The sequence below is a fragment of the Schistocerca serialis genome, chromosome 1 (genome assembly GCF_023864345.2).
Source record: "Schistocerca serialis cubense isolate TAMUIC-IGC-003099 chromosome 1, iqSchSeri2.2, whole genome shotgun sequence".
In the NCBI taxonomy this organism is placed as follows: Eukaryota; Metazoa; Arthropoda; class Insecta; order Orthoptera; family Acrididae; genus Schistocerca; species Schistocerca serialis.
The window spans coordinates 854,053,944-854,066,012 of NC_064638.1; the positions used below are offsets into that span (position 1 = coordinate 854,053,944).

General features: G+C 34.2%; 1 protein-coding gene across 1 annotated transcript in view; it reads right to left on the reverse strand.

The window, feature by feature from the left end:
- Positions 1–482: 482 nt before the first annotated feature.
- Positions 483–12,069, reverse strand: part of LOC126485332 (fringe glycosyltransferase) — a 653,108-nt gene continuing 641,521 nt past the window's right edge. Inside the window, exons 8-11 of the mRNA XM_050108865.1 lie at positions 9,719–9,789; positions 8,470–8,564; positions 4,983–5,068; positions 483–2,279 (exon numbers count right to left, since the gene is read on the reverse strand). Coding sequence (XP_049964822.1) covers positions 2,225–2,279; positions 4,983–5,068; positions 8,470–8,564; positions 9,719–9,789 — 307 coding nt within the window. The 3' untranslated portion in view covers positions 483–2,224. The remainder of the gene's footprint in view (positions 2,280–4,982; positions 5,069–8,469; positions 8,565–9,718; positions 9,790–12,069) is intronic.

Below are 12,069 nucleotides of genomic sequence, written 5' to 3' on the forward strand. Positions count from 1 at the left end.
CAGAACTTAGCCACGAAACAATGAGATATGAGTATCAACAATACAGGAAAAGGCAGATTGCTACTTACTGTAAAGAAGGCATGTCAACTCTCATATAATTTTCGACCACAGCCTTCATCAGCACACCACACTTGTGTGGTGCATGTGTGTGTGTTTTTACTGATGAAGCCTGTGTGGCTGAAAGCCATATGTGAGTGTCTTTTAATCATGCCAGTCTGCAACTCTGTGTGTCCTGTTTATGGTACGTAGCAATCTGTCTTTTCCTACATTGTTGATATTCCTACCTGGAGTTTACGTTGTTTGAAACAGTGTTACGACAGGTATTATTTACTAACTACTTATCTTCATTAACTAGTGTTCTTCTTCCACCATTTTAGACAATTTTATAAGAGATCTGTATTTCATAATGGTATCTGCGTGCTAAATTTCTGCAAAATAAAATTTTAGATTGCATACAAAAAATTTGAAATAAAAAGTCAGAGAAAGGTAACAAAACATTTTTATTTGTAACTTCCATATATAGATCTTTATGAGCAACATATTTTTACAAAAATAATACTAGAGTGAATGAAACATCTGTATGCATATCAGAATAGACTTCTATTGCAAACAAAGAAAATTTGTTTAATAATTTTCAGTATTTCCATGGTTCACATGAAACCTTATGGTGAATTACCACTATTGGATCACCAAAATAAAAATGAATGTACAAACCATTATTTACAAAATATTACACAATATTTTATGTACAGCTCATGACAATTCCATCAAAAGATTTCATTTGTTTCTCACATAATTTCAGCATTTGTTATTAGAAAAATAAAACAATCAAATTTCAATTTACAACAATATTTATATGCAAGGGGAGAAATGAAAAGCATGAACCACTCATTTTTAATGTAAAGGTGTGTACAAATACTGAAGATAAAAATCATGCATACAAGACAGAGTTTACTTTTTCAGTATTTTAACTGTTAAGTTCAATGTTCAAAAATTAGGTTCACACATTTTTAAAAAATTAGTAGTCTGCAATGACAAGCTAAATTGAAGCCCAAATTTCTGCTGGACTTATCAATAAATGTGTTCTAAGATATTACATAAAATGTACTTGACTATTTCCCATTTTAACCAAAAATTTGTTTTGTCTATTTTAACCATCAGTATGCTCTAATTTTATGACTTTAATAGCAGATTCTCAGTATATTCAAACATTGCATTTCTATAACCAGTAAATCTTTTTCAAATCAACAATTCACATTTCTTCTGACACAGCAGCAGCATTGATACTTTTCACAATGTAAAAGAAGATGCTGACTGGAGCATACAGAGTGAAAAGAAATTTTATAAAATGACACAAATTACACTCTTCCACTATTCTCTTATGAAATGTAATACATTTTTCGAATACAGATTATACTGAGCATGCCTAAATGGTACACTATTAAAATACATAACAACCTGTGCTAATGTGGGCCCTTATCACATGTTTTCAAGAACCTGTAACTGTATTAGAGATAATCAGGATACATAATGCAGTATGTCCTAAATTTGAATTCATAGGCAACTTGAAGACATACTAAAATTTAATTTTGGAGGTCACAACTACCATAAAATAAAACATATCAGCAGACTCCAACAGAATACTCTGCCACTGAGATCATTCACTTAATGAATAATGATGCACATTTAGCAATTGCTACAAATTTTAAAACATGCTATTACTTTGAATGACAAAGAATGTTGCATCAAAATACAACTTTTACCATATATGAACACCGACTTCAATAAATATATCTATATACATCTAATACAACGTCACATAAATTTATATATTTATAGAATTTTATACAATTTCCATCACAGCACCTCAAGCCTCAAGAAAGACTTCCAACAGTTAAACCAGCCATTGTGTCGCAGTTCAGAGTAATGGACTCAGCACCAGCACTTGCAAAATTGTACATAGCCTCTCAAAAATATCAGATCTATTATTAATAACACTGCCTTAATAAATCATCCTTTTTTTTAATAACAACTAAGTAGTGTGAACAGATAAAATATGACTAATTCTCTCTCAGAATGCAAAATAATATGTAATGCTGACGAATTTGCTTTGAAAATACATTGCACTTGATAAGGTTTAATAATGTTGACCTATAAAGAAGCTGTTCATTGAACACAGTCTTTCCATAAATGTCATATCACGGATTTTTTGCCCATTCTTCTGCTACCTTGGGCAGAAACTGAAGTATGGAAATAAAAAGCAGTGTATTGATAGGAACCTGGAAAAGGAAACAAATAAATTTGTTACCAGTGCACACAAAAGCAACAATGTGTATTTATCACAGTTTAATTCACTAATGAAATGTGTCAGTTGACTATTCTTTGTTTATATGTACCTTGACTTGGTCTGTCCCTGAAGGTTTCCCTTCAGAATGGATCTACAGAACATGAACAAGTCATTCACGACATGCTATAGATTCCATCTTTAAGGAGAATCTTCAAGGGTGTAGAAAAAATTATGGTGTACATTAAAGTGAACCACTAATTGGTTTTTACTAATTTTCATGCTGAACATCATATTGTAAAATAGATATGGAAGTTGCCACTTCCTTATTTATATTATTTATATTCAATAGCTATAGTTTATCTACTATTACTACTTAATGTCTACACAGGCACATTAATATTCACTGCATGACTCTTTTACAACGAGCATTTTTCTATCGTGAAGCTAAAATGCATCTTCAGACCTTAAGTCCAGATGAGCAGATAATTTTTAGAAAGTGTGGATACTACAATATTTTTCAATGCATAGATAATGTCCGATGAGAGCTAGCTAAAGATTTTTGCACTAGAATAAACAAACACATTTTGAGCTTAGGAAAGGGACCAAAAGTCTATGGGTAATTTCTCTCACTTTTATTTTGGTTTGGGAAATCATAATTTAACCGAAGCACACATCATCATAAGCAAAAAATACCATTAGGGAGTAATGAATTCCAGGATCTTTGGACTGGCTTCTGCAAAAGGTGCTGCTTACACAGCAGAATGCTCACTTTCAATAGTATTTACCATTATTACATCATTTGGTAGCCATGATTGGACAGACTGCATCAGTATTACAAAGTTAAGATTACACAAACATGTAGATTACAACACAACAACAAATCAGTGATGTGTGATAGAATAGTAACATATAAAGTGACAATTTTTTAAGTATGTGTTCATTAACCAGCAATCACTTTTGCACAGTAGTGCATTTTTTATACAGTTTGACTTGCTGTTTTACTGTTAAAAAGTTCGTTCAAACTGTACAGTGGTCTTTGGCATAGATTGTGTGATATCTTTCCTCAAAATTCCACTGGTTCTAAGGACTACATTTCAATCTGTAGATGACAATGATGTAATAACCACTACAGGAAAACTGTCTGCTGCCATCAATATTTGACAGGTCAGCATTTCTATGTTTTCCTTATTGTGCATGTTATAATTGTGTATATCACTCCTGTTGCTGACTGTTTCATAATTTTCCTTCATGTATATGAGACAGCTGAAGATAGACTATAAATTGTGATCACTCCTAGACATGTGAAGATAAGTTTTCAGTGGTCCAGTTTCCAACTTGATGTTATGATCATTATTGCTTTTTTAGTAATAGTAAGATCTTGCAGCCTGTACACTTATCACATAGTAACAGACCATAGCTGACCTGGTTATGAAACAGTGCCATTAGCAGATACCAATCAGTTTCAGTTCATCACATGTGCTGTGTGTTCATGCCAAATAAATTTGCTATCCACCACAAAACCCACAAGTTTCACAGTCCCTATGTAATCCCAGTCTCCTTTCTCACCAATTTTTGCATTTTTTCTTCACTGATTTTTATCTTATTTATAACAAATCACGCCTTTATCACATCATTTGAAACTTCTGGCCATTTGTTTAGCCTTGCTAACATTGATGCCATTCAAGTAAAAAGTTATCTGCAAATTGCACGAACTGTCCACGAGAGCTTAAATCATTTGTATCCACATTCAGCTCTAGGACTGTACCTGTAATTTTTTTCACAATGTCAAAAAAATATATTTGTCAATGTCATCTGAATCACATAAACTTAAAGAAGAGAAAGGTTTCTTTCTGTGTGCATTCATCATGTCCGAGGCTGCCTTGCATAGATTGTGATTGCCTTCAGTGAACCTATCATTGATTTCCTTCATCGTTTCGTCTACATCCTTTCTATAAATTCCTTGTGCCCATGAACATTTTACTGTAAAATATTACCTTTAAGCTGGGATCTGTTGATACTTTCAATATGTGGACACTTTACTTATCCAGAAGATAACACAGAATGAAACTGTGAAGGAAAAAAAAAACATCCCGGTATTCGAAGCAACTGACAGACCACACTTCAAAGTGGAAAATCTGCCAAACTGAACCTCTTGCTTGGTTTTATTTGTTTCAAACTGCTCAAAATGATTCTTTGAGAGTGAAATTTAAACTATCATAAACCAGCTGTAGGCTAGTTGAGCTGGTTGGGTCTATCCTTTTGGACAATATAACATAATGAATGGAATCTGAATAACGTAACTGGAAAACAAGTTGCCTGAAATGAAGTATTTGATGTTATTTTAACATTTACCGGAACTCTTTACAGAATTAAGTGTTACTGTCCACAGTTTAGGGTACAATTATAAATAAATTAAATTTTATTCATTTTAGTGAGTATATTTTCTGTCTATTTAAACCACATAATTATAATAAATATTATGCAGGTTGTCAGCAGTACTATCTCAGCTAGTATTAGCAGAAATGGTAGTTAGCCAATCGAGATGATTTGGGAACCACTCACTGTGACAAACTTTCAGTAGCAAAAGTAATTTCTAGTCTCAGCAATTTTTTAATGGTTATTAGTATGAAACATTGACTTCTAATAAGAATCTATGCTACTGCACAGGCATTTACATAGTATTTAGTTCACATACCTGGTTGGGTCTATCCTTTTGTCAAACCCATCAATTTTCACAACATTCATTTCATCTTTGCTATAATGTGAGTAGCTAAATGTGATCTGTAAAAAAATAATGACAAAAGTTAATTCTTTTGGAATCTGTCAAACTAATACAGTAGTTATTATTAGTAATGGAAAAAATAAATTGGATGTAGGTATTGACAAATGGCATCTTAAATTGAAGAGGTAGAATTATTCATAATCAAACGATTGGATTGTAAGTTGAAATTTATGTTGAAATTTCTAAATTCATACATTGCTAAATTGTGTCATGAACTACATATTGTAAATGGAACAATAAACAATAGCCACCTATAACATTAACAAGTTTTCTTTTATTAAATACTCTGGTACAAATACAACGGCATTATTTCCAGGACTTTACATTCCCATGCTATCTGAACACCAAGTTTAAACATGCCTAGTGTCTTGATTAGTGACCATCTAAATGGATTATAATATAAACTTCTGATAAATTACACTACAGGTCCTTGACGTTTTCTTGCATTCACCATTTTCTACAGTTTCTTTTGTTTTCACCTGAACATCAGCAGTTATGTTGTATGTACTTTGTAACTCCAGCAACTACAAAATTCACAGACTGCACTTGTTGAATAGTCCATCCAACTGAAATGCTTTACTAGTCATGGTCTTATTGGAGCCATCTTCAAAAAAATCGTTCAAATGGCTCGGAGCACTATGGGACTTAACATCGTAGGTCATCAGTCCCCTAGAACTTAGAACTACTTAAACCTAACTAACCTAAGGACATCACACACATCCATGCCCGAGGCAGGATTCGAACCTGCGACCGTAGCAGTCGTGCGGTTCCAGACTGCACGCCTAGAACCGCTAGACCACCGCGGCCGGTGGAGGCGTCTTCCTCCGACTTCAGAAATTACTTGCATACCCAGTTATAGGGCAACCTACAGTTTAAAGTGCACTATGAACCACAGCACAACTTGGCATATATCACAATACAATCATTGCCTGAGGTAAAACTTGGGTTTGGTGACAGGAAAAATCCTAATATGAACTGGGTATCAAACCCTGTACCTGGCATTAAATGAGTAACTTCAAGTGTGTGTGTGTGTGTGTGTGTGTGTGTGTGTGTGTGTGTGTGTGTGTGTGTGAATTCCTATGGGACCAAACTGCTGAGGTCGTTGGTCCCAGTGAGTAACTTACTCATGTCCTACCAAATATATGTTTGTGCACAAGATCTTGTTTTAAGGTACTTACTTATTTTACATCAGAATACATTATAACATACTTTCATGTTGACAGCAAATTCTTTACAGCAACTGCTCGAATTTTGCACTAAGAATATCACTACAGTATCACTTCAACATGATCTATTAGAACATAGCATATAATCAAGAGTAATTCAAATGTTGGTCCTATCTGGAAATTAATATGTTAATATTGGACAGAAATGAGGACAACATTAAAAATTTGTGATGTATGGAAGGTATGACTATCAGAGTAGTGGCAACAGAAAGAGGAATTCAAACAACAGAGTATAAACAAAATAAGTCACAGAATTTTTAACTTCCTTTGTTCTAAGTGCATACTGAAATGAAGTCAAGAGATGAGAAAGAAATTAAAACTCTTGGAATTACCAGTTGTACAACTCTTTTCTCAATCATAGAAGGAGCATTTTAAAAACATGTCACCATGAAGTGTAATTTATCCTATCACATATCTATGACTTTTTTATGATCAGTAGACATATAGCTGTAGAATGATTATAGAAATCTTGTGTAAAATTTCATACTACAAGTTGTTTGTGTTCATGAAAGAAAAGAGTCTAACGTGTGAAATTCTTATAGTTACATTCTGAATTATTTGTTTTGTTCTCTTGGTCTTGTTCTGTCCATACAATACAAAATTACAGTTCCAAATTTCTTTATTTATTATCCTCCTATGTTTAGCCTTAACAATACTGTGTCCTAGCAAATTTTGTTGAATACTTCAGTTTCCCTTTTATTGTTATTATTGTGTATCTTCAATCTCTAAATCCAGTTTTGGACTAAAACATCAATTGTCATAGTGATAGACACAAGAAAGTGTCAGTAAGACAATAAAAAAAACTGAAGGATAAGTTGAATTTCTTGTAACAACATTCTAAGTCAGCCCTAGAGATAAAAATATGGTATTTAGCAAATACAATGATGAATACAGTAAACTTCATTGGCAAATTTCATGCCAATTTCCATGAAAACTACTCTCTAGAATGTGAAAAGAAGTAACATATGCACCCTCTATTTTAGCACAGTACAACGAATCAATATATTACGACTTTTATAAATTTTTCTTTAACATTTATGGTAGCTCTCAAGAGTATCTTCAAGTGTTACAGAAATTTAAATTCCCCTCCCCTCCCCTCGCCGCCTCCTCCCTGAGGAAAAGGAGGCAGAGCCATAGCAAGGTCATCTAGCACCTTTCGCTGAAGTGACAAAGCTGTTCCCTCCTCCCCTGCAAAACTACCTTTTGGTAATATTTCCTACAGATCTACAAAATTTTATTTTGTAAATAGCTTTAATAAAGGTGAAGCATTATTTGGAAAATACTCTGGCATCATCTACCATGCATAGCAATCTCTTATTTCATTTGTATCTTGAAAACAATGGAGTGATCGCCTGTCAAAATATCAGTGGTTGTCAAGGGCGTTATCGGGTTGTATTCCCGTAAGTTATTTGAACATTCAGCACAACGGGAGAAGATCAAGATTTAGAGTACAAGTACTGGCAGGTGGGTCTAGTTTATTACATGTATTCTCCACCTTTTCTTCTTGCTCCTCGCACCAGTCATCAGTTGGCAGAAATCAGGGCAACATCTGAAGCCTTAATTGAAACAGCAGATTTGCTTTGGCACCCACCTACAGACCATTTAGATCCTAGAATACTGTAGCGAAGTGGCAGCAGGAACTCCATTGTTGAATTTGTGGATCATGTACAGCTATTGTGTGCACCATATGCAGTGATGTTATCAATAGCTATGTGTCTGGTAACAGACATTTCTTCACGATACTACTTGGATAACATGACAACAGTGTGCACTTACAGTCATGGGCTGAGGATAAGGTTTCTTGTCTTGGGCAGACTGTAAGAACATGATGGGTAGAATAACTTGCATATCTCTACTTGTTAATACTTAATTTTGATCCCCAGACAATTTTCCACCTCCCTGTGTCTGCACCCTTGTGGGGTCATATCTCACCATGCCCTCAGTATTACTCTGAGGTAAGGGGGGAGTACAATCTATACTGCATTCCATAAAGTTTTATAAAAATGACTTTTAATGTCATTGCTACCCATATGCCTTAAACATTGGACCATGGCTAATATCTGCTAGAGCTTAGACTACCAAATTTAGAATTACTGCTGGAAGTGAACAACATGGGAAGAAAGCACGTGTTAAAACTTAAATACAAAGATATATTGTACAGTGTATCTACTCACCTGATCCTGTATTGTGTCAGGTCTCAAGAATTTCATTGGCTCAAGATGAGAATGAAATTGCTCTATTACAGTCAAAGGTTTTTGAAGCATATGCTCTGAAAATAAAGAAAAATTATTGTGATAAGAACTACGGTTTTTATTTTGTTCTATAATTGTATGGTGGTAATGACCATCACCAGTTGTCAAATAACAAAAATGGCAGTCTTGACACATGTAGTGCCATTTAAAATATATAATAGGTGATGTTTAAAAGACATAACAAATCATCATTAATTTCACAGTGTTGCAGTACATTTCAAAATGAATATGTCTAAGGGCACGTAGGCTAAATGTGTATGTGGATATTTTATCTTGCCAGGATAGTTTGCCTTACTGCAATGTAAACTACACATTGACCTTTGAACTGAATTTGCAGTAGTTTCTTGCCCACCTTCATGCAAATAATATAAAGGGGATTGAAGATTTGGAGTTTTGTCTGATCCAAACTACTTTTGTGCACATGATATATAATTTTTTTTCTTCAGTCATAGATTCTCATATGTTTCACTTCCCATCACTTATAAAGTTACCAGTAACACGCTGGAATAATACTGTTCACACGCATGCATGACAATACTGTCAGCAGAAATGTGAATGGTAAACAGACAGGTGTCAACAGTGACATTTGATAGGAAATAACAATTTGTTACTAAAGTTTATATTTTGACTGCAGTGAACAGTAATCTTGAATATTTCACAAAATTCAAGCCTTCCAAGAAATAATACTAATAAATTTTATGTTTTGGATTTTGGTCTCTAAAATCATCATATTTGAGTAGCTGATTACTGGAGTGAAATTCGCCAGTTTTAATAAATCCAAATAATTCTCAAAATCTTCACAAAAAACTGTTCTGCACATCTGTGTTAATATTAGTTGCTTCTTTGTATAGTACATACACACAAAAAAAATTTAAAATATATTTCAACAACAATGTTTTAGATCCCACTCCAAAGAAAAGGATGTTAAACTTTTGAAAACTGCAATAAAAGTTTTGTAGTGATATATGTTGTTTATTAAATGTTTTTGAAGATTCTAAAAACGAGTGCAAACCACTGTGGATGAGAACTATTTATTGAGTACTTTAACATGAGATATTATGAATTTTTGTGTAAATAAACATAACAAACAAACTCAGCAACACAGCTAGAATTAACAACATACAAACAGTTATATAACTGCTTACAAATATGTTGTAGGAGTACTACTCACCAATTATGTAACCCATAGTTACATCATCTGGCAATCTAATCTTCTCACCAATACTAATGAATTTGCCACCACTGAAACATAAGAAAATTAGTATCAATTATCTGGTACAGCTATATTTGATCATAAAATTTTAAACACAATAAAAATTCTATTGTTCAAAAAACATGTTCTGGCTACATCTGCTCACTCGCCAAGTGAGATGTGTTCTAAAATTGGCATATTTTTTTGTGTAACTGATTCGATTAGACTGATGGCATGTCATGACCCAAGAAATAGAGTTGAGGGGAAGTACACAAAACTAATTATAGCCCAAATGATTCATAGTTCCCTATCAATACCTATCATAGGTAAAGTACTATGTCACTTAAAAAGTACAATTATGGAGTGGCTCATAAAATAAAGTTTAATGCTATCTACAGAATATTCCTGAAGTACTTTTACAATTTTTGGTGGCTTATTCCTCTTATCAAAACAACCCAAACTAGGCCAGATAATTGTGCTTCCAAAAATCCACTGTTTTTGAGTTATAATTACAAGGTACGATCAATATGTTCAATGTAATAAATAAACCAACGAAGTATATTACCATAAATAACAATGTATTTTGTTATAACATCAATATTAGACAACATTCTTTCACACTTAATGATGGTGTGTTGCTAAAGCAAGAATGAAATCTTGTTTTTGTTATGAGACTGGCACAAGACATGCTGCTGTCCATTGCCCTCTATAGTACCACCAGTTTATGTACGAGCAGATTTTTTTGCTGCCCAAATGCTACAATTCTTTGTACTGGCATGTCCTTTGAGGTGGAAATAGGCTTTGTCTGTGCACAGAATGTTCCATTGCCATTCATCATCCACTTTCATGCAAACAAGAAACTGTAGAGCAAACTTTTGTCTTGGATGAAGTTTACACTCTGTATCAGAATGTGCGCTTATATGAAACTTGGAAGGCAGGAGATGACATATTGGCAGAAGTAAAGCTGTGAGGACAGGTCTTGAGTCGTGCTTGGGTGCTCTGTTGATAGAGCACTTGCCCGCGAAATGCAAAGGTCCCAATTTCGAGCCTTGGTCCAGCACAGTTTTTATCTGCCAGGATGTTTCAATGTTTGCCTTGCTAGAATGTCAGCATGAAGCAGCTCTTTAACAGGAGTAATTTTGTACGGATAGCAATGCAGGATGTTTCGGAGAATTTTATGCACCACACTCCCAGTATGTCCAACGTTTGGGCAATTCCCATGCACTGCATGTTTGCACACCACCGCTCGACTCCATCTGCAACGATGTAGCCACATCATCTATTGATGTCTCATCAATTGTTTTCCTCCCCCTGCCAAATTGTGCTTCAAGAGACCTGTTTCTTGGTATTCACTTCCTCCAGACCCTCTGCAGACATTAGATAATGTCTTTTTTTTTTTATATCCTTGAAAAATTCTGGAGAGCTACTGGCGCACAGTCACTATTTTTGTAAAAGAGCTACCACCAGTGCACTATCCTGCATGTGTCATTGTGACAGATGCAAACTACAGAACAGTGTACCCTGTGTCTCATTTTACATATTCCGCCATTCGAAGTGCTATCCAGATGTAAAATTTTCCGTTATATTTTTTTTTGTTTCTGTAATGTTTTCCCCTTCTTAAATTACATTCCATTCAAATTTGATGTCATCCAGAGCAGTGGTTTGTTTACCTCAGTGTTTTGAAACTGGGACTTTAATTATAATCACTCTGTATATTTTAAATACATTTTGTTTTTAACGTTTTATGTAGGTAGTGTAAGTAAGTACTATATATCAAAATATTGTATGCATAAATGTAATACAAAATTTTTATGTAATGCTGCAGAATAATTACTAGACATTGGGCTGTATCAAAATATGTTTCCAAGTAGAAGCTAGTAGCTCATAGTTATCATTGCATTGCTGAGATAGAATCCATGATAGCATCACCAACAGTGGCTCAGCGTAACATACCTAAACTTTCACAAATAATTATTACGAGACGAAGAAAATTCTCAGGTTCATATATTCTCCCAACACACCTAACAGTTGCTTTCTACAAGAACTTTACTTCAGGTACTCTTCGAGATTTTCAGGCATATGAGCACCTAACAATAAGAGGAAGGAAGTTTTTTATGCATTTTGGGGTTCCAGTATATTTCAGTCACATTGTTCGGAGTGTAGAGGGCGACTTCTGTGATGATGTATGGATGGGTTGTGGAGGACCAGTTCTACGATCTGTGTGCTCAGTTGAACTCAGTCCATCTGATTATTATATGTGGGACCACGTAACACAATTTGTACTTGTCATTGCTATTACCTAATGCACAAATATTTAACCAAAGTGTCAT